Source organism: Halichoerus grypus, chromosome 12 (assembly GCF_964656455.1).
Source record: "Halichoerus grypus chromosome 12, mHalGry1.hap1.1, whole genome shotgun sequence".
Taxonomy (NCBI): domain Eukaryota; kingdom Metazoa; phylum Chordata; class Mammalia; order Carnivora; family Phocidae; genus Halichoerus; species Halichoerus grypus.
Genome location: NC_135723.1, coordinates 2198943 through 2224088, shown reverse-complemented (window position 1 = coordinate 2224088; position 25146 = coordinate 2198943). Strand labels below are relative to the sequence as shown.

The following is a 25146-nucleotide window of genomic DNA, read 5'->3' as shown; positions in this document are numbered from 1 at the left end:
TCTAGTCTTCCATCTTCCCACCCATCCATCCATCTACCCATCCACTCACCCATCCCTCCACCTAACCACCTATCCATCCATCCATCCATCCATCCATCTATCCATCCATCCATCCATCCATCCATCCATCCATCCATCCACCGACCCATCCATCCACCTATCCATCCATCCACCCACCCATCCATCCACCTAGCCACCTATACATCCACCTATCCACCTATCCATTCACTCGTCCATCTACTCATCCATCCATCCATCCATCCATCCATCCACCCACACATCCATCTACTTATCCACCTATCCATCCACATATCCATCCATCCATCCATCCATCCATCCATCCATCCATCCATCCATTCACCCATCCACCCATCCATCCTTCCATCCACATATCCATCCATCCACCCATCCATCCATCCATCCACCCATCCATCCATCCATCCACCTATGCATCCATCCATGCATCCATCCACCCATCCACCTATCTATCCATCTACCTATCCATCCAACCATCCACTTGTCCATCCATCCATCCATTCACCTATCTATCCCTCTATCCACTCATCCATCCATCCATCCATCCATCCAAACATCCATCCATCCATCCATTCACCTATCCATCCATGCATCCACTCATCCACTCATCCATCCACCCATCCACTCATCCATCCACCCATCCATTCATCCATCCATCCACTCATTTGTTCATTCATGCACTCATTCAGCAATTACTTAAAGAATACCTATTGTATTCAAGCAATGGTGAAACAAACATAAGAGGACATGGTCCACAGTCCGTAGAGGAAGACATGTGTATAAACAAAGAGTTATAGCAATTTTTGTATTTTTGATACATTTCTTTTATTGGATATGTGGTTTGCAAATATTTTTCCCATTCCGTGGCTTGTCCTTGTCATTCCTCTAACAGTTTTTTTTAGCAGAGGTTGTTAATATTTATAAAGGCCAATTTATCAATTTTTTCTTTTATAGATTCTACTGGTGTCCTATCTGAAAACGAATGGCAACCCCACGGTCACACACATTTTCTCCTATGTTTCCTCTAGAAGTTTTATGGTTTTATGTTTTAGATTTAAGTCAGTAGTCCATTTTGATTTAATGTTAGTGTAAGGGACAAATTTCAGCTCAGAGTGAATGTTCTTTCCTGTTTGGGATATCCAGTTGTTCCAGCACCATCTTTAAAAAGCATGTTGAGGGGCACCTGGGTGGTGCAGTTGGTTGAGCATCCAGTTCTTGAGTTCGGCTCAGGTTGTGATCTCAGGATCCTGAGACTGAGCCTTGTGTCGGGCTCAGAGCTTAGCACAGAGTCTGCTTGAGATTCTCTCTCTACCTCTCTCTTCCCCTTTGGCTCATGCTCAATCTCTCTCTCTCTCAAATAAATAAGACTTTGTTTTAAAAAAAAGCATGTTTTATTGTCAGCGTATCTTTGTCACAAATCAGTTCCTGGTTTCCATGAGTCTGTTTCTGGGTTATCTGTTCTGTTCCACTGATCTATTCTGTCGCCAATCCCACACTGTCGTGATTACTAGAACTCTATAGTAAGTCTTCACATAGCGCAGGTGAGTCTTCCAGATTCGTTCTTTTGCAGTTTGGGCTGCTCTAGTTCTTTTGCCTTTCCATATGAATTACAGAATCAGCTTGTCGGCATCTATGAAACAGCATGCTGGGATTTTGCTCAAGATTGCTGTGGATGTGTAAATCAAATTTGGAGAGAACTGACATCTTCATAATAGGAAGTTTATCAACCCAAGAATCCTGTCTGTGTCTCCATTCATTTAGATCTTTCATGTCTGTCTTCAGTGTTCTGTATTTTTTAGCAAATTGTATGCAATTTTATTTTATTTATTTTATTTTATTTTACTTTATTTGAGGCATCTCCTCAAAGGGAACAGCACCTGGGGGGGAGGCAGGCATCCCAAGAGTGAAGATGGTGGCGAGGCCCATGCTGGATTTGGGAACGATGCTTGGAGCCAGGCACGGTGGGCCCTGAATGTCACACTAAGATGATGAGGTGCTTGGGCTTTATCATCAGGAACAGGAAGGCGGTGGTACCCGGGGGTCCCTGAGAGCAGGGGTCGGGACGCATTACCGCAGGCTCCTGGGGCTCGTGTGGCTGGTAGAGCAGGGAAGCCTCAGACCCGCATATGCTGTCTGAATGGACAGTGTCCTGTCCTCAGGCATCTAGGCATCCGTGCAGGGTTCTGACACGTGGCCAGGGGTTCAAGGGATTTAGGGCTGATCCAGGAAACAGATAAGACCACGAGAGACAGTAACGCGCACAAGGTGTATGTGGCCACGTCCTGACGGGTCACAGCCCGAGACTGTCTAGAGGCTGTGTCTCAGGGCCACCATCAAGAACCGGGGAAGGGCAGGGGCACGTGGGGAGGGGTGGGAGAGGGGTCTTCTGTGTGTAGACGTCGCCCAACAGCAAGTGGGAAGTCTGAGTCAGAGATCCCAAGGGCAGCGGCATGCTGGAGTCCGGAAACTGGTAACAGCTGTCTGTGATATTCGCAGGGTATGCAAAGCAGGCTCTGAAATGGCTCAAACTTTGCTTGTTTGGACTATTTTTACAACAGTTGAATGCGTACAACTTTGAGTTTGGTGCCTACAGGCTTTCTGAGCAAGCAGGTCTCAGCCTGCAGTAAAGAAGGAAACAAGCTGGGGCCGCTCTGCAGAGAGCATGTGAGCTCGTCTTCCTGTCTCCTGGGCACAGGCTCAGGCTCACGCGGTCGGGGCCCCCCGAGAGCCTGGTGGGGCTGCAGAGCACCCCGAAACCAAGTTTGCATGTGGAAATGCACACCGTGTTGACAATCTTCGTCCTCAACTGTTAGAGACTGAAAACAGCCTTTATGTATATATCCGTTTATATATCCATCTTGATTGTTGAATTCACCTTGTTGCGATTTAGTTCCATGCACCCGATTTTTTTGCTCAGCAGTTGCTGTCTTACTAAAAGGTCATAAAATAGCATCATCAGATAGAATCCCCATTTTATAGTCTATCACATTAACGAAGCCATGTTTTGGTTGATAACATGAAATCTGTCTTTTCTTTCTTCTCCCCAGCTGAGAGGTTCCCTCACGACTCTTGCTCGAAAAAGGAAATCTTTTCAAAGCCAGTCCCTCGTGAGCCTGGCCGACGTGACTGCCTGCGTGTGGGGGGCGGCCCGGGCCTGGCTGGGGCTGGAGAGGCCGCAGCGGGAAGAGGTGGAGATGGCTGGGAGGCGGGTAAGCTGTGGGTGTTGGATCAGCGAGCACGATGTCTCGCCCGGAGGATGCTTTCCTTGTAACCTCACTTCCGGTTATTCAAGCACGATGGGTTTCTGTGCCCCCATCACTGCAGGGCCGTGGCATTTCCAGCACTTAGCAGATTACCAAGCAGGTTCTCTTCCCTTAACTCATGGTATCCTTGGATGACCCTGTGAGGTTAGAAAGACTGAGTTTATGATTCCTCCCCCACCGCAACACACACACACACCCCACCATGTCCCTACAGAACAGCCGTTTGCTTTTGGTTTCTGCCCACCGGTGCCACACTTCTCCCCAAACATGGGGACGTGGGTCAGCCTAGTCCCCCTGACATGACTGCAAGCAAACAAAGCAGGCCTTTGCACGCTGAATGCCCAGCTCTCCTTCACGACGGATACTTACATATCTCTGAGTACAGTTCCAAAGCCAATCATGTGCAATTGTGATCTTGGGCATTTTTATAGGGCTTCACTCTTTATTACGTATTTTACCATCCCTTACTGCCTTTAACCCCACGTGATAGTCCTCATATAGGGATTCTGAACCCTAACGCTTACCTGCATATGACCCGGGACATCAGGGATGAGTGTGCACACACGTACGTGACCTGGGGCATCAGGGACGAGTGTGCACAATGTGTATGTGACCCAGGGCTTCAGGGACGAGTGTGCATGTGTGTGTGAGCAGGGGAGTCAGGGACGAGTGTGCACACGTGTATGTGTCCTAGGGCATCAGGGATGAGTGTGCACACATGTACGTGACCCAGGGCTTCAGGGACGAGTGTGCACACGTGTGTGTGAACCAGGGAGTCAGGGAACTGAGATCAAGAACTCAGGCCCAGCACCCAGGTCTCTGACTCCAGTGAGCTTTCTCACAAAGCACAATACCATCTAAAGTCAGTACCATGAAATGCTTCAGAAAATGAGGGGAAAAGAAAAAAATTCATTTCTTGAGGGCATTCACTAATCTAATTTTCTTTGCTTCAGAATTACTACCTGGATGAAGTTTCCGATCTGCTAGATGAACTTCTGTGGAAAATTCATGGTTTGTCTGACAGCCTACAACGTCCTCGTCCAGAGCTGCGATTTGGTGATACGGGAGAGACCAGGGCAGAGGGCCGTCCCTCGGTGGGCGTTTCTGCCTAACAAGCCACTGGGGTAAGCAAATGAGAATTTATTTTTATCGCTCTACTTTAGAGCAAGAAAGTTTTTTAAGTTCTAAGGGAGATACGAACTGGTTGCCACTCAGATCATGAGGTCTATTTGCATAAATATCCCCTCTGGGTAGGTAGCTGGTGGGAAGGTGTGCTGGTCAGAACTGAGGAACTGCTTAATCACGGAAAATGTGTCCTGTGACTTCCAGCTTATGATGGTGGCAGAAATATCTCTGTGCTCCCTGACCTTTGATTATAGCTGGGAGCAACAGAGATAGGGAGAACCAGAAATGGAAATTCCATCCTCCCACACACCAGGAAATATCTGTGCTCCAGAACAGGACCAAGAATCCCCAAAATGGTGGCCACTACAGAGAAAATTAGACCAAAGGGGGAGAGGATCCTGCCACTTCCCAGAGCACACAGAGTTCTCCAATCTCAACAGTACACGAGGGGGGTGGGGTGGTAATCAAAGGAAGGCCCCTGGTTTGGATGAAAAGATAATACAACACAACAGAGTTAAAGGAATCCCCTGGAACATGAGTGCTGGGGACATGGGGCTGAAGGAAAGCCATCTGTTGCAGAAACCGTCTGTTGATGTGTAGCCAGGAGAGGGGCTGTTGGTGGCCCACAGGTCTGGAGCCCTGAGATGCACACACTGCAGCAGGTACACGGTGAAAAGCCAGATGAGTGTTGGGCTCCAGCATGACATGTGTTCTTGGGGGGCTCCCTGAGATCCAGAGAGACACCGTGGAGCCCAGACCAGCCAGCGTCACACAGCCCAGTGGCATGGGCATGCTCCCTGGCCACAGTGAGATGGACCCTTTGTGCAGAAGTGGACGCTCATAACAAACACAAATCACCACGGGGTGATGCAACATGCTGCCCAAGAAAGCAGTCGTTAAAGATGACCATAAGGGAAGGAGATCAAGAGCAGGCCTGCAAAGGATTGCTACACACAGGTGAGATTGTAGGCAAGGTGTTCTCCGCATGCAAGACTAAATGCACAGAAAATTTCCCTCTCTGAAATAAGAGAGCAGAGCCCAGATGACAGAGCTAAAAAGTGGAATAAAAGCACAAAGGAGAATGGACAGAGTTGAGGAAAGAAAAGAAACAGATGCCAGAAACACGGGCTGAGCAAAAGAAAAAAGTAACAGATTCATCACAGAAAAGAGAGTGAAGGATCCAGATGGCAAGTTTGAGAACAAAATGAGATTAAAAAAAACCCCTAAAATTGATTTTAGGGAAAATCATACACATAGAAGTCAGACAAAGAAGAATATGCATAAGGCATAGAAAAGACATGTGTCATTAGTGTCTCCCTCTACCCACCCCAGAGAAGAAAGAACAGGAAAAAAAAAATATTTGAAGATATAATTTATGAAAACTTTCCTGAATTAAAGATACAGATCTATATGTTTAAAGAGTAATTGTATCCCAGGGAAGAAATGGATTCAAATCTATTAAAACAAGGACAAATCTTAATAAAGTAATTAGAGTAAAGAACTAGAGAATCTTACTGACATCCCGATACCTTCCCTATCTATCCCCCGAAGATCAAGTCACTTCCAAGTTATTAAAATTATTTAAAGGTTATTTACTAATAATTATTTAAATTGTAAGAAAACTATTTAAGTGTGCACATCATTAGAAAATTGGCAAATGATAGGAAAACATAATTGTTACAGAATAGGAAATACGATGTCTGGTTGTGTGAAGAACTTAGAAGAAAATCTATGAAAAAAAAAGGACAGGTGCCCCTTACTGTCTTTGTAATATAAAATAATGGAAAAGTTCAATACAAAATTTCAGAAGAAAGATGATTCTGTGCATTTGTATTCATTCATACCATAAGGTTAGTGCTATTATTTCTAGATTCTAGGTTTAAAACAAAGTACCATGTACACCGCTAACTTAGTGCTCAGAGGAAAGTAGGGTCTCTGTTATGGAGTGCAGCAAATGAAAGTAAATAAGTCTTCAATTGAAATCATCAGGAAAATGTGCATACGCACACGCATGCACACGCATGCACACACTCACACGCAACGCACACACATATGCACATACACACATGCACACACATGCACGCACAAACTAAGCATTTGTAAAGATGAAAATGTAATTTAATTAAATCAGCAAGAAATAGCCTGAGATCAATCTTTTAACAACAATTAAATAAATTATTAGCTAATATGTAGCTAAATATGATGGAAGAAAGTGCAATAAATGCACAGAATAAAAATGAGAAAGCAAAAATTAAGGAAATTCAGTGAATTATAAAATATTTGGAACACGGGAACAGCCCTCAATACTCCTTATGCACCAGCTAACTCGAGTCAGACAGAAGCCTCAAGCAGCGTGAAGACCACCCTTCCAAAGGCACCTTGGTTCCGATGGTCCCACAGGTGACATAGTACCAAACTACAAGAGACACATACGTTCAAAATGTTCTCGGACTGTTGCAGAGCACAGAGACAGAGAAAGCTTCCAGATGCACTTCTACGAATCTAAGTAATGTATTGATATCAAAATCGGGCAGAATATCTCTAATTTAAAAAGACAAAACAACCACATGCCAGTCTTACTGATTTTGATACCAGAATACCTAAATTGAGAAAACCCTATAAAAGATGAATGAACCCTATCAATGAAACCGAGGATTCCAGGGAATCACGCATTGCCCCAAAATGTGGAACCCCTTCTCCCCATTGAAGGAGGGCAGGAAGCTTGCTGCTCTGTGGTCTTCACACCGGGCCACGGGCTCTGTGTGGAGAGAGGACCTTCCTGCCCCTCCTCCTGGAGCTGGTGGTGTCCCAGTGAACAGGGCGGTGAGCCTGCCTTCCAACATGATGCCTGGGGCATACTGATCCTGATTCCCTAGAAACAAGTATCTAGAAATCATAAAACAGGACTTTGGGAATTTAGCATTTTCTCAGAAGAATACTGTTGTGATTGAAGGTTATGATCTTTATTAAGAATGTAATCTTGCTGGGGCACCTGGGTGGCTCAGTTGGTTGAACACTGGACTCTCGATTTCAGCTCAGGTCATAATTTCAGGGTTGTGAGATTGAGCTCCATGTCGGGCTCTATGCTGAGCGTGGAGTCTGCTTGGGATTCTCTCTCTCTCTCTCTCTCTGCGCTCCTCCTCCCCTGCTCATGCTTTCTCTTTCTTTAAAAAACAAAACAAAACAAACAAAAACAATGGCAAATTGAATCCAGCATCAGATTAAAAGAACGATATGCCATGATCATTTATGAGTTTTAAACCAGTCAAAGAAATGTTTTAATATCAGGAAACAGATTAGTGACCTTCACCAAGAAATGGCAGACTATCACTTGATTTTCTCCATGACTGTATTTGATGAGATTCGACATCCATTTCTAATTTTTAAAACACACTCTTAATTGATATAATTCAAAAAATAAGACCGTATGCCAAGTCAGTGCTATGTGTCATGGTGCCATGCCCAAGACCTTCCCACGGAGCCGAGGACGAGGGGAGATTGTCGGTTTGGAAGTCCAACAGGAGAACTTTTAAGGGATTTACTGGTCTCCTTCCTGGACACACTGCCCGAGTTGATATATCTAATAGCGGACAGCCACACTTAACAGCGTGGTCGCTCGTGTTCCCCGCGCACAGAGGGGGAACGGCACCAGCCTGTGCCGTTCAGACCAGTTTCCTGAGGTTTGAGGACAATTGCACTCCACGCCCACGGAGGCGCGGGGCTGCCTGTGGATCCCAGTTCCTGCGCCGCGACCTGCTGGCCCCACGCGGGACAGACCCTCTTTTGTATGATGTGATCTGAGCAAACAACCCGTTTGAATTTCCTAACTTCAGGGCAGCTGTTCTTCATCTTAGCCTTTAATAATTCAGATTCGTATCGTTATAAACTGGGAGGGTTGGTTTCCTGGAGCTCTGCGAACCGCCTACAGTCACATTGTTCTTTGTCTTTCTGGAGTGACTCAGTGCAGCGACATGCCGCGGGGCTGCCCGTCTCTGCGCTCTCGTCCTCGCCCACTTGGCAGCCGCAGGTGCCTCAGCACGCTCTCTGCTCGGCCGTGTCGATCCCACCCGGGGAGAGCTGCCCACCAGAGGACTTTGCCCCAAATTCTTCCTGATGCCCGGACCCCGTCACCTCCCCCCAACCCCGCCGCCCCAGGGACCCACTGCTCTGTGGGAGCGGCCAGGCCACTGAGACTTCAGTGCAGCTTCGAGAGGCCAGAGGGGTTTTTCCTGCTGACTTTCCTCTGGATTCGCTTTTATGAATATGGCTGAGTCAGGCAGGAGCATCCAGAAGGTCAGGAACATCCCGACCTCAGGTTACAGTCCGCCTGAGCGGTTTTGGTCCTTCTTTACAAGGACGTGTCATTCCTTAGCACCCACCTGCCAGGAGGGAAGCTGGGCATTTGGTGTAGCCGTGGAGGATCCGCGGCTCACTTTCCACCTCCATGGAAACCTTCGGAGAGGTTTGTGTGTGCCCTGTGAGTCAGTGACTGTCAGGACTCAGGGGGCCATCAGAAGGGTGGATTTTCGTCCCACTTCTTCCCTTACCTTTGCCAGTTTGCGGGTTATCTTAAAAGATATTTGGAAGACTTGCCTTTCCTTAATGTGGACAGCCTACGAATGTCATAGAAACCCGTCCAGGAAATTTGCTGAGCTCCCCGCCTCAAATCCAGGACTTTTTGTGGTCCTAATTGGGTTCCATAAACCTAGCTTTCTGGACTCATGAATACACGAAACTCGAATCCTTGAGAAGAGAACAGGTTATGAAGGGTTGGTTTAAGGAAATATCTGCTTGGCCTGAGCACGCAGGAAGTATGGGCTCCTGGGAGAGGCAGGTGGGACTGGTACTTGAGCACCTGCTGAGTGGGATTTGGTTTTAAGCACTGGCTGGCTGGTGGATGGGCCTAGGGTAGTGACTTAACGTCTTGAACCTCAGTGTCCACCCCGGTGAAGGACCAAGTACTGTGGCGGGCACAGCTCCCAGGGGCTGGGGGCAGGGGTCCAGTGATGTCTGTGTCTCCTGAGAAGACACAGTATTCCTGGAACTTGGAAAATACAAGTCTCAGAATTGGGGGCAAAGTTCTCAGCAACTCCGGTGCCCACTTGGATCTGCAGCATGAAGGGCCTCTTTGTGGGAGGCTGGCTGCAAGGGGCCATTCATGACGCAGACGCTGGGTTACAATGAGGTCTCAGGGTGCCCGGCTGGCTCGGTCAGTGGAACCCGTGGCTCTTGCTCTCGGGGTCGTGAATTCGAGCCCCACACTGGGTGTAGTGATCACTTAAAAATAAAATCTTTTAAAAAGACAATAAAAAATTAAAATGACAGGGCACCTGGGTGGCTCAGTCGTTAAGCATCTGCCTTTGGCTCAGGTCATGATCTCAGGGTCCCGGGATCGAGCCCCACATCGGGCTCCCTGCTCAGCCAGGAGTCTGCTTCTCCCTCTGCCTCTCCCCCCTCCCTGCTTGTGCTCTCTCTGTCTCTCCAATAAAGAATAAAATCTTTAAAATAAATTAATAAGATGAGGTTTCCTAGGAAGAATGCACTCCCCCATAACTCCCAAGATTCACGCGATATGCAGCAGGAGATTGGTCCTGGATCTGACTGAACTGGCCCAGCATCCCTGCTCTGTCACACCCTGTCCTCTCAGTGCTTTCTACAGAGCCCGGTGCTCAGGAAGTACGTAGTAATCGGTGATCGGCCAAAAGAAGCTACTAGAATATGTATATGGGTAGAAAGAAGGAAAATAAAGTAAATAGGGCAGAGTGTTAATATGTGATTCCAAATAGAGGTATAGGAGCGCTCAAGTGAACTATTCTTGCAAGTTTTCTTGTACGTTCAAGATGATTTCCAAATGAAAAGCTTTGGGGCGCCCGACCAGCTCAGTCGGTGGGGCGTGCGACTCTTGATCTCGGGGTTGTGGGTTTGAGCCCCATGGTGGCCGTAGGGATGACTTAAAAAAAATAAAAAATAAACGAAAAGGCTCTGTTGAATCACTGCACGGCAAGACAGCAACATGCTAGAGCCACAGCTGTGGGTGTGATTAGCTGTGATGGTTCTTGTTTTTCTAAACTTTTCTCCATGTCTAAGTGTACCTTGGAATTTTTCCCTTCCGCGGACATCACAAGGAAAGCTAATTAAATTTAAGAGAACTATTCCGCTGTGATTTACAAATGCATAATATATCAGAAGTGGAAAGGACCAGACAAATGTTGAAGCAGAAAGTCTTCGGAGATAAATTTCCTCTGCTTTCGGGATTATATTTAAGTCTGCCCGTGATAACTTCACAAGACGGAGGGCTGTTGTCGGACTTTGTCAGACTTGATTCATTGCTTCCTGGCAGCCCGAGCTCTGGCTAAATTGAAATATTATTGTTAATCCCTTCATCTCAATGTGTGCTGGAGTAACACTTGAGACGCGATGGATAGAAACCAGGACTTCTGTGTGCCTATGAGAACGTAATTTATTTACGTGAACCAAATTATCTCATCGTGGGAGCCAAGGAAGCTGGATTCCTAAAGACTAAATGGCACTATCAGATGGCTGCCTTCCGAAGAAGTTGTTTTAGCTGAGAGTCTTTCAAACTATGGTTATGTCCCAAAATAATAAGCAAAATACTGCATTTGTTTGCCGGGGCGGCTGCAACAAAGGCCCAGAAACACGAGCGTAACGTGTCACAGTTCGGGAGCCCCGGGATCTGAGATGGGGTGCCGCTGGGCCTCGCGCCCTCTGAAGGCGCCGGGGATGGGTCTGTGCCAGGCCTCCCCCCTCCCCTGCCCGGCTCCTCGGCTTGGGGACCCCCAGCTCCTGTTTTCCTGGGGTGTCCCCCTGCGCTTGTCTGTGTGTTTTATGAGGACATGGTCACCTGGGGTTAGGGCTCCCCCGTGGGACCTCATCTTGATGTGATCATCCGCAGAGTGAGGTCGCATCTATAGACACTGGGGTAGCACCTGGGCGTCTTTGGGTGGGGGACCCATCACAAATACCTTTGAGCAACTGTTGCTATTTGAAGACAAGGGCTATATCGTTTCAATTAATTTCAACTTTTTGAAGAATTTCATTCCACTAGGGTGAAAAAAGTAAAACAAAAATTTCACAAGCTTTCTATTTTTTTACTCTGCATAGATCCTCCTGCGGGGAGGCTTTCATAGGACAAATGTTTGCATCTTAGGACATGTTGATTATCGTAAAAACTACAGAAGGAATGAATCATCTGAGTTCTCGGACTCTGAAAAAGATCAGGTGATAACCAAAAAAGGAATTCTTTTTTGCCACTTGAAATGGCAGTTTAAACTAGGAGCACGATGGGGCTCCTGGGGGGCGCAGTCGGTTGAGCATCCGGCTCTTGATTTCAGCTCAGGTCATGATCTCAGGGTCCTGAGATCGAGCCCCACGTCGGTCTCCATGCTCAGCAGGGAGTCTGCTTCTCTCTCCCTCTCCCTCTGTGCCCCCCCCCAGCCCCCCCAGGACTCTCTCTCTCAAATAAATAAATAAATCTTAAAAAAAATACAGGTGCACAATTGAGCCCCCCCCTGAAACCATGGGTGTCTGTATGCCACAGCTTTAGGGAAGGACTGACCCCACTCCCCAGCAGCTCGGAAGGAAGCGTCTAGTCTGGGTGGGTTCTAGTGCAGTGGATCAAAGCGGGTGCCGCACTTGGGGATGTGTCCCGAGGAGCTCATCCCGCATCATGACATCGAGGGGTGAGGCATGTAATTTGCAGTGGGACCAAGGGGAGAGGCAGAGCAGTGGCTAGACCTTCCCTGCCAGACCCCATGCTCCCTTTCTGGCATCCCCAAGTCTCTCCTGGGTGGAAGAGAAGGGGTCCTGATTACAGCAAGCACTGTGGGCGTGCCAGATCCAAGCACCCCACTCACTGCCCCGGCGTGGGAACGTACTGGACCGGATCTGCAAAATTAGAGTGCCTGTAGAAGGCAGCTGTGGAAGTCTCAGGGACTGGGGATCCCTGTTCCAGGGCTGGCTACCTTCTCCCCGATGTCTCCCGCTGCTGTGGATTGTCTGGAACCGGCTAAAGAGTGCAAAAATACTAGCCTTTGGCCTCAGAAACGTAGAGGCCTTAGGAAGGCTTTCTGTGCGGTGAGCAGAGCTCAGTTGTTTTCCAGAGATCGGTGCTGGCCAGGGGCACCTTCATAACTTACTGCATTTCATTTTCACCATCTTCCTGGCCCTGTTGTCAGGCAAGGAGCAAAGAAACTGGATCATCAAATTTCAGGAATGTGAGTGGAACCTTTGGATGACCTTAGCATGCCCAGTGCCCTGCAGATGGTGAGCAGGTTTGTTCCCAAAGCTGTGGGTGACAAGGTTTATAATCCTCAGAGGTGGTTGGTTTCTTGGACGCTGAGTCACAGGAGAGGGATGACTGTGCTGGGTCGCGGCAGTGGTCAGGATGGTGATGTGGGGCAGAACGACGGACACAGAGGTCATGGGGACAGAGCAGAGAATCCAGAAATAGAGCCATGCAAACAGGCGCAACCAGTTTTTGACAAAAGTGCAAAACAATGCAGTGAAGGAAGAATAGCCTTTTCAACAATGGTGCTGGCGTAACTGGACAGCCGGAAGCAAGAAAAAAGTGAAAAAAAAATAGTGCCTCAATCTGCACCTCACACCTTAGACAAAAATTAACTCAAAACAGATCAGGGACTCAAAGGAAAAACGTAAAACCACAGCATTTTTGAAAAAAGAAGAACCAAAGAAGCAAATCAGCACAATCCATAAGATCAAAATTAAAAGCTTCGCTCTACAAGCTACCTTGGGAAGAGGGTGAACGGACAACTAGAGATTGCAAACCACACATTCGACAAAGGACTAGTATGTAGAATATATAAAGAACTCTCAGAACTCAGCAATAAATTACAAATAATCCAGGTAGAAAACGGACCAAAACATGAACGGACATTTCACTGAAGAGAATGTCCAGAAACTCACGAGATGTGAGCCTCAGCAGCCACCAGGGTGACTCACAGTGGGACCAGTGAGGCGTCACCCCGCACCCATGACCACGGCTCAAGTAAAAGTAGTGACACTTAACGGGGCGTGCATGCAGAGACCAGCTCTCTCATCCATTGCTGGTGGGAATGTAGCGTGGTACAGCCCTTCTGGGAAATAGGCAACTTCTCATAAAATGAAACACAAAAACTTAGGATCCGGAAATGGTACCAGAATGGATACATTTGTCCCAGAGAAATGGAGACTGGTGTTCACACAAAACCCTGGGCATGCACTTTCCTAGCTTCCTTGTAATACCCCTAAGCGGGGAAACCTCCCCGATATCTGTCACTGATTAAACAGCTCAACTAGGGGCGCCTGGGGGGCTCAGTCGTTAAGCGTCTGCCTTCGGCTCAGGTCATGGTCCCAGGGTCCTGGGATCGAGCCCCGCATCGGGCTCCCCAGTCCGCAGGAAGCCTGCTTCTCCCTCTCCCGCTCCCCCTGCTTGTGTTCCCTCTCTCACCTTTGCCTGTGGAACACTATGCCGTAGTGAAGAGGAACAGGGTATCCGTGTGCCTAGCAACCAGGGTGAGTCTCCAGGGAGTTATGCTGACTGTCAGAGCCAAGCTCGGGTTACATACTCTGTGATCGTGTTTATGTAACATGCTTGAAGTGACAACATTATAAAGTTGGATAGCCGATTCTAGAGCAGGAGGGAGAGACGTGCAGCTAGAATAAGGCAGCAGGGGGGACCCTGGGGATGGAATGTTCTGTATCTTAACCGTATCGGATGTAACATCCAAGTTGAGATGGCCCTGTGGTTGCGAGAGACGAGAGACGTTACCATGAGGAAGGCCAGGTAAAGGGTTCATGGGATCTCTGTACGAGGTTTTACAATTGCACGTGTACCTACAATCTCTCAAAGTAAAAAAAAAAAATTAGTTTAAAAATAACTTAAGGTTGTTCTAACATGCAAAACTAGCATGATGGAAATGACACTTTATAATTAATAAAAAATGTAATGCTTTCTCTAGCAGACAAGAGAGCGGTCCCGATCAGAAATGTGCTTTACAACCTGCACAGCTTCCTGGTACCTCCCTCCTCCAACCGGCCCGGGGTTTATCCCTTCCTTCGATTATCTTTCCAGGGTGAAAGTTCCAGAGCACGGAGGCATCTGCGATCCTCCAGGGGGTGGCCGTCCCCAGTGCTCTGATCTGCCTAATGGGGTCCAGCCCCGTGCTGGGCCCCACACCATCCGTTTCCACTTCCTGTTGTACCAAGACTCAGACGGGGGAGATCCCATGCCACGGTGGATCCTGGAGAGTCCTGCTTGGAAGTCCCAAAACTCGGGATTATTTGGGATCAGAGTAACATGTTTGTGTCAGGAACCAGATATCTGCAGAGAGAACGCCGGCAGAAATGTGCGTGGAAGAAAGATCAGGGCATCGGCCAAGCCGGAGAGAGACAGGAGCTCTGCCTAAAGCAGGAACCACCTCCCTGACGTGACAGCTCAGCGAACGGGCAGCCTGCTCCTTACCAAGCAACACGTTTCCACCACGAAAGGTCCCCGGCATCCGAACAGCATCAATATCCCGGAACGAAATGGACGAAGGACAGCGAGTCAGCCCAGGACCATGCAAGTTCGCTGTCCACATGCACCACTAAATACCTAGGGCGGCCCACTTGACGGGACGTGCAGCCGGCGGGCTGACTGATGGGCCAACTGTCCGCACGGTCTAACACCTTCTACTTCCGGATCCACGTTCGCTGCCCTCGCCTAAGAAAGAAGTGGAAATCCTCGTGGTGCTGGGCAGGGCCGATGCTGTACTTCGGTTGTGCTTTAGACCAGATAAGTTGAGGCTATGAGAGCATTTTGTCAAAGACCGTTGAGATTCTCCACGGGGCAAATGTCCTGACTGAATTACTGATACAAGAGTTTGTCAGCTCAGCTCATGTTTAAGAAGGTGCGGCCACCAGTTTGTTCTGTGGGCAAAACTCCTTCTGAGATAAATAGTCTTGCCTTGCATTCCGGGTAGGTCTGGTTCAAGATCCGAGGTGCCTCTGAGGTCAGTAGGGGCCATCACGGACCCCCGTGTCGGGGACGGCAGTTGAGGGGAGAGACCAGCGCACACGGGACTGAGAAGTCTGTCCATGCGAGAGCCATGAAAGAGGAACTTCTAAGTCGCTAACCTGTGTACCAGTGATACAGCCACATTTCCAGCGCCCTTGTCCCTACCCCAGATCTAAATGCACCGGGAATTGGTGGCTTGGGTCAAAGACCTCAGCACATCAAACTACAGAAGTGGCTTTATTAGTTATTATTTGTATTTATTATTTATTCTTTGTATTATTTATTGTTTATTATTTGTAAGAGAAATACTTTCCTCCTTCCACCCAACTGTGAACTATATTTTTTGATGATGTCCCCATCTCCACCTGACATTGCCCCACCCCCACTGTCCCCACCTGACATTGCCCCACCCCCACTGTCCCCACCTGATGTTGCCCCACCCCCACTGTCCCCATCAGACATTGCCCCACCCCCCTGTCCCCATCAGACATTGTCCCACACCCACTGTCCCCACCTGATGTTGCCCCACCCCCACTGTCCCCACCTGACGTTGCCCCACCCCCACTGTCCCCATCAGACGTTGTCCCACCCCCACTGTCCCCACCTGACATTGCCCCACCCCCACTGTCCCCACCTGACGTTGCCCCACCCCCACTGTCCCCACCTGACGTTGCCCCACCCCCACTGTCCCCATCAGACATTGTCCCACCCCCACTGTCCCCACCTGACATTGCCCCACCCCCACTGTCCCCACCTGACGTCCCACCCCCACTGTCCCCACCTGACATTGTCCCACCCCCACTGTCCCCACCCGACGTTGCCCCACCCCCACAGTCCCCATATGAGTCCCTTCACTTGCCTGCTGACTCCTGGCGATCCTCCTCTGGCCCTGTGTGTACTTCCTGTGTGTCCAGAATGATAAACACGAGTCCAGGAACAGGACGGTCAGGAGAAGATAAGTCCTGTGCTGCTGTGGCTCATGGGAGTCTGGTTTTCCTTCTCATCAGCCCGGCTGGGGTCATCTGGTCTCAAAGAACCAGCTTTGGTTTCTTGCCTTTCTCTGTTCAAGGCACTGATTTCTGTCCTGATCTTTAGTATTTTCTTTCTCCTGCTGCCATTAGTTTAATTGGTTCTTCTTGTCCTTCGTCAGATAGAAGCTGGGCTCACTGGTTGGAGATGTTTCTTCTTTCCCACTGCAAGCATTTAGTGCTATGGTTCGCTCTCAAAGGATGGCTTTAGCGCGTCCCCCGGGCTGTTACAGGCTGCGTTTTCATTTTCATTTAGTTCAAAATACTTTCTAATTTCCCTTTTGGCTTCTTCTGTGACCCCATATGTAGAAGCGTGCATTTTATTCTGCATGTATTGGGATTTTCCGGATGTCCTCACGTAACTGATTTCTAACGTTATTCTGTTGTGGTCAGAGAACATACCTCATGTGGCTCGAATCCTTTGACAATTCTTGGGACTTGTTTTATGTCCCTGAACGTGGTTGGACATCATAAGGAGCGTGTCCCCTTTGTCACTGAGAGAGCGCTCTGTGGCTGTCCCCGAGGCAGGGCTGGCTGACGGCTTTGTTGGAGGCTCGCGCACCTGCTGATGGTCTGTCTGCTGGTGTCGGTCAGGACGTGGGGACAGAAGTCACGTCCTGCGGCTACAGATCATCTGCTTCTCTTTGCAGCGCCGACAGCTTTTCTGACTTTGTCCTTATCCTCGTTCCTCTGTATGTAAAGTGTTCTTTCTCTCTGACCACTTTTAAGATTTCCTCTCTGTCGCTGGTTTTGAGCCATTGGAGTACAATGTGCTTGGGGTGGTTTTCTTCCTGTCTGCGATGCTCAGCCTCGCTTGGATCTGGGGATGTACAGCTTCCATGAAAACTGGAAAATTTGGAGACATTTCTTCAAGTATTTTCCTGACACCCGCCCCACACCCTTCATTGGCCTCAAGCATCTGTCAGGCCCCCTGACGTCCCACAGCTCACGGGTGTCCTTTTCACTTAAAACAATCTTTTTTTCTCTTTGTGTTTCATTTCGAATATTTTAAATAGCTATATCCTCAAGTTTGCTAATGTTTCTAATTAAGTAATTAACCCAGTGTCTAATCTTCCCTGAATCCCACCCAGCATGTATATTTATACACACACACACACACACATCTTATCTCACGCTTTATAGGTTTCATCTCTAGGAGTTTGACTGGTTGTGTTTTTTTAAGATTTATTTATTTGAGAGACAGAGAGAGGTGGGGGGAGGGGCAGAGGGAGAGAATCTCAAGCAGACTCTGCGCTGAGTGAGGAGCCCCACACGGGGCTCGATCTCACAACCCTGAGATCATGACCTGAGCTGAAACCAAGAGTCGGACGCCCAACCCACTGTGCCACCCAGATGCCCCTGATTAGTTGGTTTTTTAAAACATATCTTCCGTGTCTCTACTTCATTTCTTGACTATCTAGAAATCCAGGTATAATAAGGTCTTTGGTTTATGCCCACTAACCAGCATCTGCGTCCCCTCCGCATCAGCTTTACCTGTTTGATTTCTCTCATTTGGGTGACACTTCTCCCCTGCTCTGCGCACCTCCTACCTGCTCTACCACGCTCGTGAATCTTAGCCTGTTGGACGCCGGGTATTTTTGTATTTCTGTGAGAATTCATGGGCTTTGTTTTGGGATGCCGTTGAGTTCCTTGGAAAGACTTCTTGACTCTTGCTTTGAAGACAAGTGAGGCAGGCCATGGGCAGCCTTAATACGCAGCTAATCGTTGTCACTGCAGAGACGAGGCCCTTCTGGAATGTCCTGCATGAGGCCGCGCGGACGATGAGGTTGTCCGCTCCGGCCCCGCGTGGGCACCGGGCACTGCTCTAACCCGCTCAGCTGCTCTCGGCTCGCAGACCTGTGGAGGGCCCCTCTGGGCCTCTCTCCTCTGTGGGGCCCCTGCGAACGCCAGCTGCCGGGACCCGCAGGCCCTCACCTCTGCCCCCCAGCCCAGGGAGCCCACCGCACCCTGCCTCCGTGCGCCCTCCCTGGAAACTCAGGCAGCGGGCCGCGCATCCTGGGGCTCTTCTTGCTCGTTCCTTGTCTCCCAGCAAAAGAGGGATGAACTGTTGACTCACGGGACGATGGGGACGGGTCCCCCGAGCCTACGCTGAGTGAAAGCAGCTGGATGGCTGGAGTCTGCACCCACCGAGTGCTTCCATTCAGACGAGATTCTGGGACAGGAAAACGAGCGTGTGGTGACAGAAGCCAGACCCACGGCTGCGGGGGCCTGGGGGGGGGCTGGCGGGGCTCTAGCCGGCCACGAGGAGACACTTGGGGGCCACGCAGCCGTAACAACCTTCAGTGACGTCATTGAGAGGTCGAGCTCCCGAGCCAGCGTGCTGGTGGCCTTCCCGGCCAGCCCAGAGCACGCGCCCGCATCCAAGGGGGGCTCTGAGTCAGAACCTGCACAACGTCCGGGAGACACCAGGTGCTGCAGCGCCGCCCCAGGCTCTGCTCACGCCCTCCACGGGGCTGACGGGCTGTTCGGCCGTGGCCGTGGCCGTGGCCGAGGCCGAGGGCAGAGCAGCGAGGGCCCCGCTCCTCACTGCGGCGGCCGTGCTGGGGGCCTCTTTCCTTCCATCTTCGTCAGTCTGCTGTGCCGACTAGCAGGCCATTATCGAAGCTCACATTTCTTTGATTACTGATGAAGCTGAGTATGGCTTTTTTTTTTTTTTTTATGTGTGCTGGCCACTTTTTTTTTTTCAGTAAATTGTTCATGTACTTGGCCCACCTTCCTCTTCTTTCTTTTTTTTTTTTTTCTTAAGATGTTTTATGTATTCATTTGGGAGCAACAGAGAGTGAGAGAGAGCATGAGCACAGGGTTGGGGGGAGGAGGGGCAGAGGCAGAGGGAGAAGCAGGCTTCCCGCCGAGCAGGGAGCCCGATGCGGGGCTCCATCCCAGGACCCCAGGATCATGACCTGAGCCGAAGGCAGACGCTTCACCGACTGAGCCACCCAGGCGCCCTGGCCCATTTTTCAATTGGGAAAAATACTTTTGTGTCTGACTAGAGGAGATCGTTATTCAGGAAGTGTGTTAATTTGCCAGGGCAGTCAGAATGCCGTAGCACAGGTCGTGTGGCCCGGATGGAAACGGATTTCCTCCCGGTGCTGGAGGATGGAAGTCTGAGATCGGGGGTCGGGACTGGTTGTCCTGAGCCTCTTTCCCCGGCGGGGAGACACCGTCTTCTCCCTGTGTCCTGACCTCCTCCTCTTACAAGGGCACCAGTCAGATGGGATTAGCGCCCATCCAAACGGCCTCATTTGGCCTTAAACACGTCTTTTTTAAAAGCCCTATCTCCAAATACGGTTATATTCCGACGTATGAACATGGACAGGACTGTCAACATGTGAATCCCGAGGGGACGCAATTCGGCCCATAACATTAAGAATTCTAACTATTCTACCTACTTGGTTTTTTGCCTTTGAAATTCTAGTTGATAACAAATACAACAGACCATCTATGTATGTGTGCATATTTTTCTGTTGCTTGCCACAAGCCAGCCACGGTTCGAAGTTTTTTTTACAAATATTAACTAGTTGAGTCTTCACATAACCCTGAGAAATAGGTTTTATTAGCATTTGCCCTTGTGTGGGGGCACAGAGGGGTAAAGTAACGTGTCGCGGGTCCCAGAGCGAGAAGGCGGTGACGCTCGCACGTGAACCGGGCACTGGGGTTCTGGAACCAGCATCTACACATCGGGATGTCCTGCCTCTTGGGGGGAGCAGAGTCCACGGAAACCTCACCCCGGGGTGGATTCAGCTTCTGCCCTTGGGGTTCACTCCACAGAACCTTCTCCATCCTGACAGATCATAATATGGATTCATCTTTCTGTCCGCTACTTATTTTAGGTGGATTTGGAATTTGTTTCAGTGTAAGATGGTTTTCATTTTTTCTTTCTGGCCACCAGGGAGGGAGGACTCACGGCAGCCTGGTGCCATGCTAAGGCGCTCTCGAACATCTGAACCCACACGACACCGTCCGCAGCCGACGTCCGGACTTTACAAGGACAAGAAGCAAGGTTCCAGGAAGGCGCCCATGATTCCAGTTCACACAAGTATACGGAAAACTAAGTCACAATCAAGGCTTGTCTGTCACTAGACCATCACTCGAAACCCCCTTCCCAACAGTCCACATTGGGGTAAGATTCCAGCTCTGCCATTTTCCAGGTGGTTCCTTTCCCAGCTGCCCTGGAGCTTCGTATTATTGTATTTGTTTGCTTATTTGTTTTACTGAATCTGTCCCGGTATCAAAAGACTATCATCTTATTTTGTGAAGTTTCTGTTCTAGCTGTTGAGTCTCGGTTCCTATAAGGTAGCACATAAATCTAATAAATGCAATAAAATGGACTGGGATGGGGGCGCCTGGGTGGCTCAGTCGATTAAACATCTGACTCTTGATTTTGGCTCAGGTCATGATCTCAGGGTGGTGAGATCAAGCCCCCCATTGGGCTCCCCACTTGGCGGGGGATTTGCTTGGGATCCTCTCTCTCCATCTCCATCTGTCCCTCTGCCCCCCCCCGAAAGAAAGAAAGAACGAAAGAAAGAATGAAAGAAAGAACAAAAGGAAGGGAAGGGAAGGGAAGACAAAAGAATTGGACCAGGATGGGATTTTGATTTTTAAGTAGGGTTTTTCAAATAAAGTTCTCATTTTGTAAAGTTAGCAATTGAATCTTGCCAGATTAATGGCTCTTATTTTTCCTGACTTACTAATTCAATATAAAATGGTTATTCAAACTGAACCTTTGAAGTTGGCTAGGTTGCTCTTTTGAACCCATTTAAAAACCTCCATGCTCTTTTTGCAGCTTCTTGGGGTACAAAAAAAAAGAAAAGAAATTTGAAAACGATGTGAGGTGATGATGTTTTGGTGACCACTTGCAGCATATATAAACATCAAATCCTTACATTGTACACCTGCAACTAATATAATGTTATGTGGCAGTGATGTCGATAAAAACATTAAAACATATGATACAAAAAAAGTTTTTTAGAAGTATTTTTATTGCAAACAATGAATTCTATGTATTCCTGTTTTTCTTTATTCTCTTTATACCTGGCCTCTCTCCAAAAAAATGAATAAATGAACAAAATCTTGAGCCGGTGTATAAACAAGGATGTCAATACTGCACGGTAGTCAATAAAGCAGCTGGGGAATAAAAGTCGTGGAGGAGAAAGCAAGCAGTCGGTTGAGCGTCTGACTCTTGGTTTTCACTCAGGTCATGATCTCGTGGCTCGTGGGATCGAGCCCTGGGTCAGGCTCCACGCTCGGTGGGGAGTTCACTTTGAAGATTCTCTCTCTTCCTCTCCGTCCGCCCGTCCCTGCCCCACACTCACTCTCTCTCTTTCTCAAATAAATAAATAAATCTTGAAAAAGAAAAAAAGAGGGGCGCCTGGGTGGCTCAGTCATTGGGCACCTGCCTTCAGCTCAGGTCATGGTCCCAGGGTCCTGGGATCGAGTCCCGCATTGGGTTCCCTGCTCAGCGGGGAGTCTGCTTCTCCCTCTCCCGCTCCCCCTGCTTGTGTTCCCTCTCTCGCTGTGTCTCTCTCTGTCAAATAAATAAATCTTAAAAAAAAAGAAAAGAAAAGAAAACTGAATGAGGTTAAAGCAAGCTGTGCCCCTGCCTCGTGGGGGGATAAAAGGCAGGCAGAAGAAATAGCAAGTGCAAAGGCCCTGCGGTGCTGCCACCTCCCACCTGCAGCATAATGAGAGAGAGACAGAGACAGAGAGAGAAGGGGCAGAGAGGGCGGGGGAGGCAGGAAACTAGGTAAGGGGATAGCCAGCAACCAGGGCACAGGGGAGTCTTGCAGACACAGTAGGATTGTGAACTTGATTCTCAGTGTGAGCAGGGAATGGGATGATCGACGAATTTTTAAAGACCTAACTCTGCTGCTGCATGGACCAGAGGCTGTAAGGGAGCAAGAGATGAGGGAGGGGAACTGGCTGGGAGGCCATGGAGCAACCCAGGCAGAAGGTGGGGGTGGTTTGGTGTTGGGTGAGAAACGGCTGGTTTGGGGAGTTTGTTTCAGGGTAGAGCTCTCAGACTTTGTGACTGGAGTGGGCTTCAGGTAGAGGAGTCGGGGTGGCCCTGAGCGAGGCTTTGAGCCGGAGCGACTGGCAAAGTGATGTATGTGGGACGGAATGGGTACTTGACACGTCCATGGGGAATTCATGGTGTTGAGACCATTGGTGTCCACGTGTGTGAAAATGAATTCGATTCATGCCTCACACTACAAAAAAGGAGTACGTTCCCAGTGCGTTTGAGACCTAAATGTAAGAAGTAAAACTTTAATATTTTTAAAAGAAAAATAAGAAAAATTAGTATGGCCTTATTCATAGCAGAAGTTTCTTTTTAAACAAGACACAAGCAAAACTCAGAAAAATTAAAAGTAAATTGTGTTATTTATAGCTTTTGCCCAGCTTCACTGAGATATAATTTACAAATAAAATTATAAATATAACGATTTGGTATACATATGCATTGTGAAATGATCACAATAATTAGCTAATTCACACATCCGTTAGCTCACATACTTATCGTCTGTGTGTGTAAGAGCACAAGACCTGTTTTGGCAAATGCCAAGTATACAATGCATTATCATTAACTGTTGTCACCATGCTGCCCATTGGATCCCTCTAAATTACTCGTCTTATAACTGAAGGTTTGTGCCCTCTGATGGATGTCTCCCCGCCCCTCCTCCCCTCCACCCCTGGTCGCCACCATTCCATTCTGTTTCAGTGAGTTCCAACTGTTTAGTTCCGCAGGTAAGTAAGAGCATGCAGTATCTGTCTTTCTGTGCCTGACTTAAATTTCACTCAGCATGATGTCTTCTAGGTCCATCCATGTTGTTGCAAATGGCGGAACTTCCTTTTTGAGGCCAAATAATATTCCATTGTACATATGCCACATCTTCTTTATCCATTCACCGGCTGACAGACACTTAGGTCATTTCCATGTCTTGGCCACTGTGAATAATACTGCAGTGAACGTGGAGTACAGATACCACTCTGAGATAGGGACTTAATGTCCTTTGGGTAAATAGTGGGATTTACTGGATCACGGAAGTCCTATTTTAACTTCTTGAACCTCCATGCTATTTCCAAAATGGCTGCACCGATTTACATTCCCACCAAAAGTGTACAAGGGTTCCCTATCCTCCACATCCCGCCAACATATGAGGTCTCTTGTTGTTTTGATGACAGCCATTTTCTGGCAGGTGTGAGGTGGTATCTCATTGTGGTTCGGATTTGCATTTCCTTGATGATGAGTGATGCTGAGCATCTTTTCATGTACCTGTTGGCCATTTCTATGTCTTCTTTGAAAAAAAAAATCACTTCCTTTGCCCATTTTATAGTCAGGTTATTTTCTCATTTGCTTTTTACTACGAAGTTATGTGTGTTATATATACATACCAGGTATTAACCCCTTATCAGATACGCTTTGTAAATATTTTCTCCTGTTCTGTAGATCGCCTTTTATGTTGTTGATGGTTCCTTTGCTGTGCAGAAGTTTTTTAGTGTGAAATAGTCCTGCTTGTTTATTTTTTTCTCTTTTGTTGCTTTTGCTTTTGGTGTCAAATCCAAAAAACTCGTTGCCCGGACCAATGTTAAAAAGCCTCGTCCCCAGGGACGCCTGGGTGGCTCAGTTGGTGAAGCATCTGCCTTCGGCTCAGGTCATGATCCCAGGGTCCTGGGATCAAGCCCAGTATTGGGCTCTTTGCTCAGTGGGGAGACTGCTTCTCCCTGTCCCTCTGCTGCTCTCCCTACTTGTGCTCTCTCTCTCTCTCTGACAAATAAATAAATAAAATCATTTTTAAAAAAGAAGCAACCTCTTCCCTGTGTTTTTTTCTAGCGGTTTTATGGCATCAGGTCTTACACTGAAGTCTTTAATCCATTTCAAGTTATTTTTTGTGAGTGGTAGGGGTCCAGTTTCATTCTTCGGCATGTGGATGTTCAGTTTTTCCAATATTATTTATTGAAGACTGTCCCTTCCCCATTATGTGTTCTTGGCACCCTTGTCAAAGATCAGGTGCCTGTGTGGATGTATTCCTGGGCTCTCTATTCTGTTCGTGGGTCCACATGTCTGTTTGTATGTCGGTACCATCCAGCTGTTTAACATGGTTTGAAATCAGGAAATGTGGTGCCTCCAATTTGTCCTTCTTCTTCAAGGTCGCGTCAGCTATTTGGGAGTCTTCTGTGGTTCCATGTGAATTTTGGGATTATTTTTTTCTATTTCTGTGAAAAATGCCATTGGAATTTTGATAGGGATTGCATTAAATCTATAGATCATTTTGTATAGTATGGATACATTAACAATATTAATTCTTCCACTGCAATAACACAGGATATCTTTCCATGTATTTATGTCTTCTTCAATTTTATTAACAGAGAGAGAGAGACAGAGAGAGAGGGAACACAAGCAGGGGGAGTGGGGAAGGGAGAAGCAGGCTTCCCGCTGAGCAGGGACCCCGATGCGGGGCTCGATCCCAGGAGCCTGGGATCATGACCTGAGCAGAAGGCAGATGCTTAACGACTGAGCCACCCAGGCGCCCCGGTCTTCTTCAATTTCTTTCCTCAAAGTCTTATAGTCTTCAGAGCATAGATTTTTCACCTCTTTGGTTAAACTTTTTCCCCTAGTGTTTTATTCTTTTTGATATTATTATTAAGTGGGATGTATTTTGTG

General features: G+C 48.2%; 1 protein-coding gene across 1 annotated transcript in view; it reads left to right on the top strand.

Annotated features, from left to right (window-relative positions):
• PKD1L1 (polycystin 1 like 1, transient receptor potential channel interacting) overlaps positions 1–21559 on the top strand; it is a 105886-nt gene extending 84327 nt beyond the window's left edge. The window contains exons 49-51 of the mRNA XM_078059866.1: positions 3084–3245; positions 4253–4423; positions 20377–21559. Of these exons, the coding sequence (XP_077915992.1) occupies positions 3084–3245; positions 4253–4411 (321 nt within the window). The 3' untranslated portion in view covers positions 4412–4423; positions 20377–21559. The remainder of the gene's footprint in view (positions 1–3083; positions 3246–4252; positions 4424–20376) is intronic.
• Positions 21560–25146: the final 3587 nt, after the last annotated feature.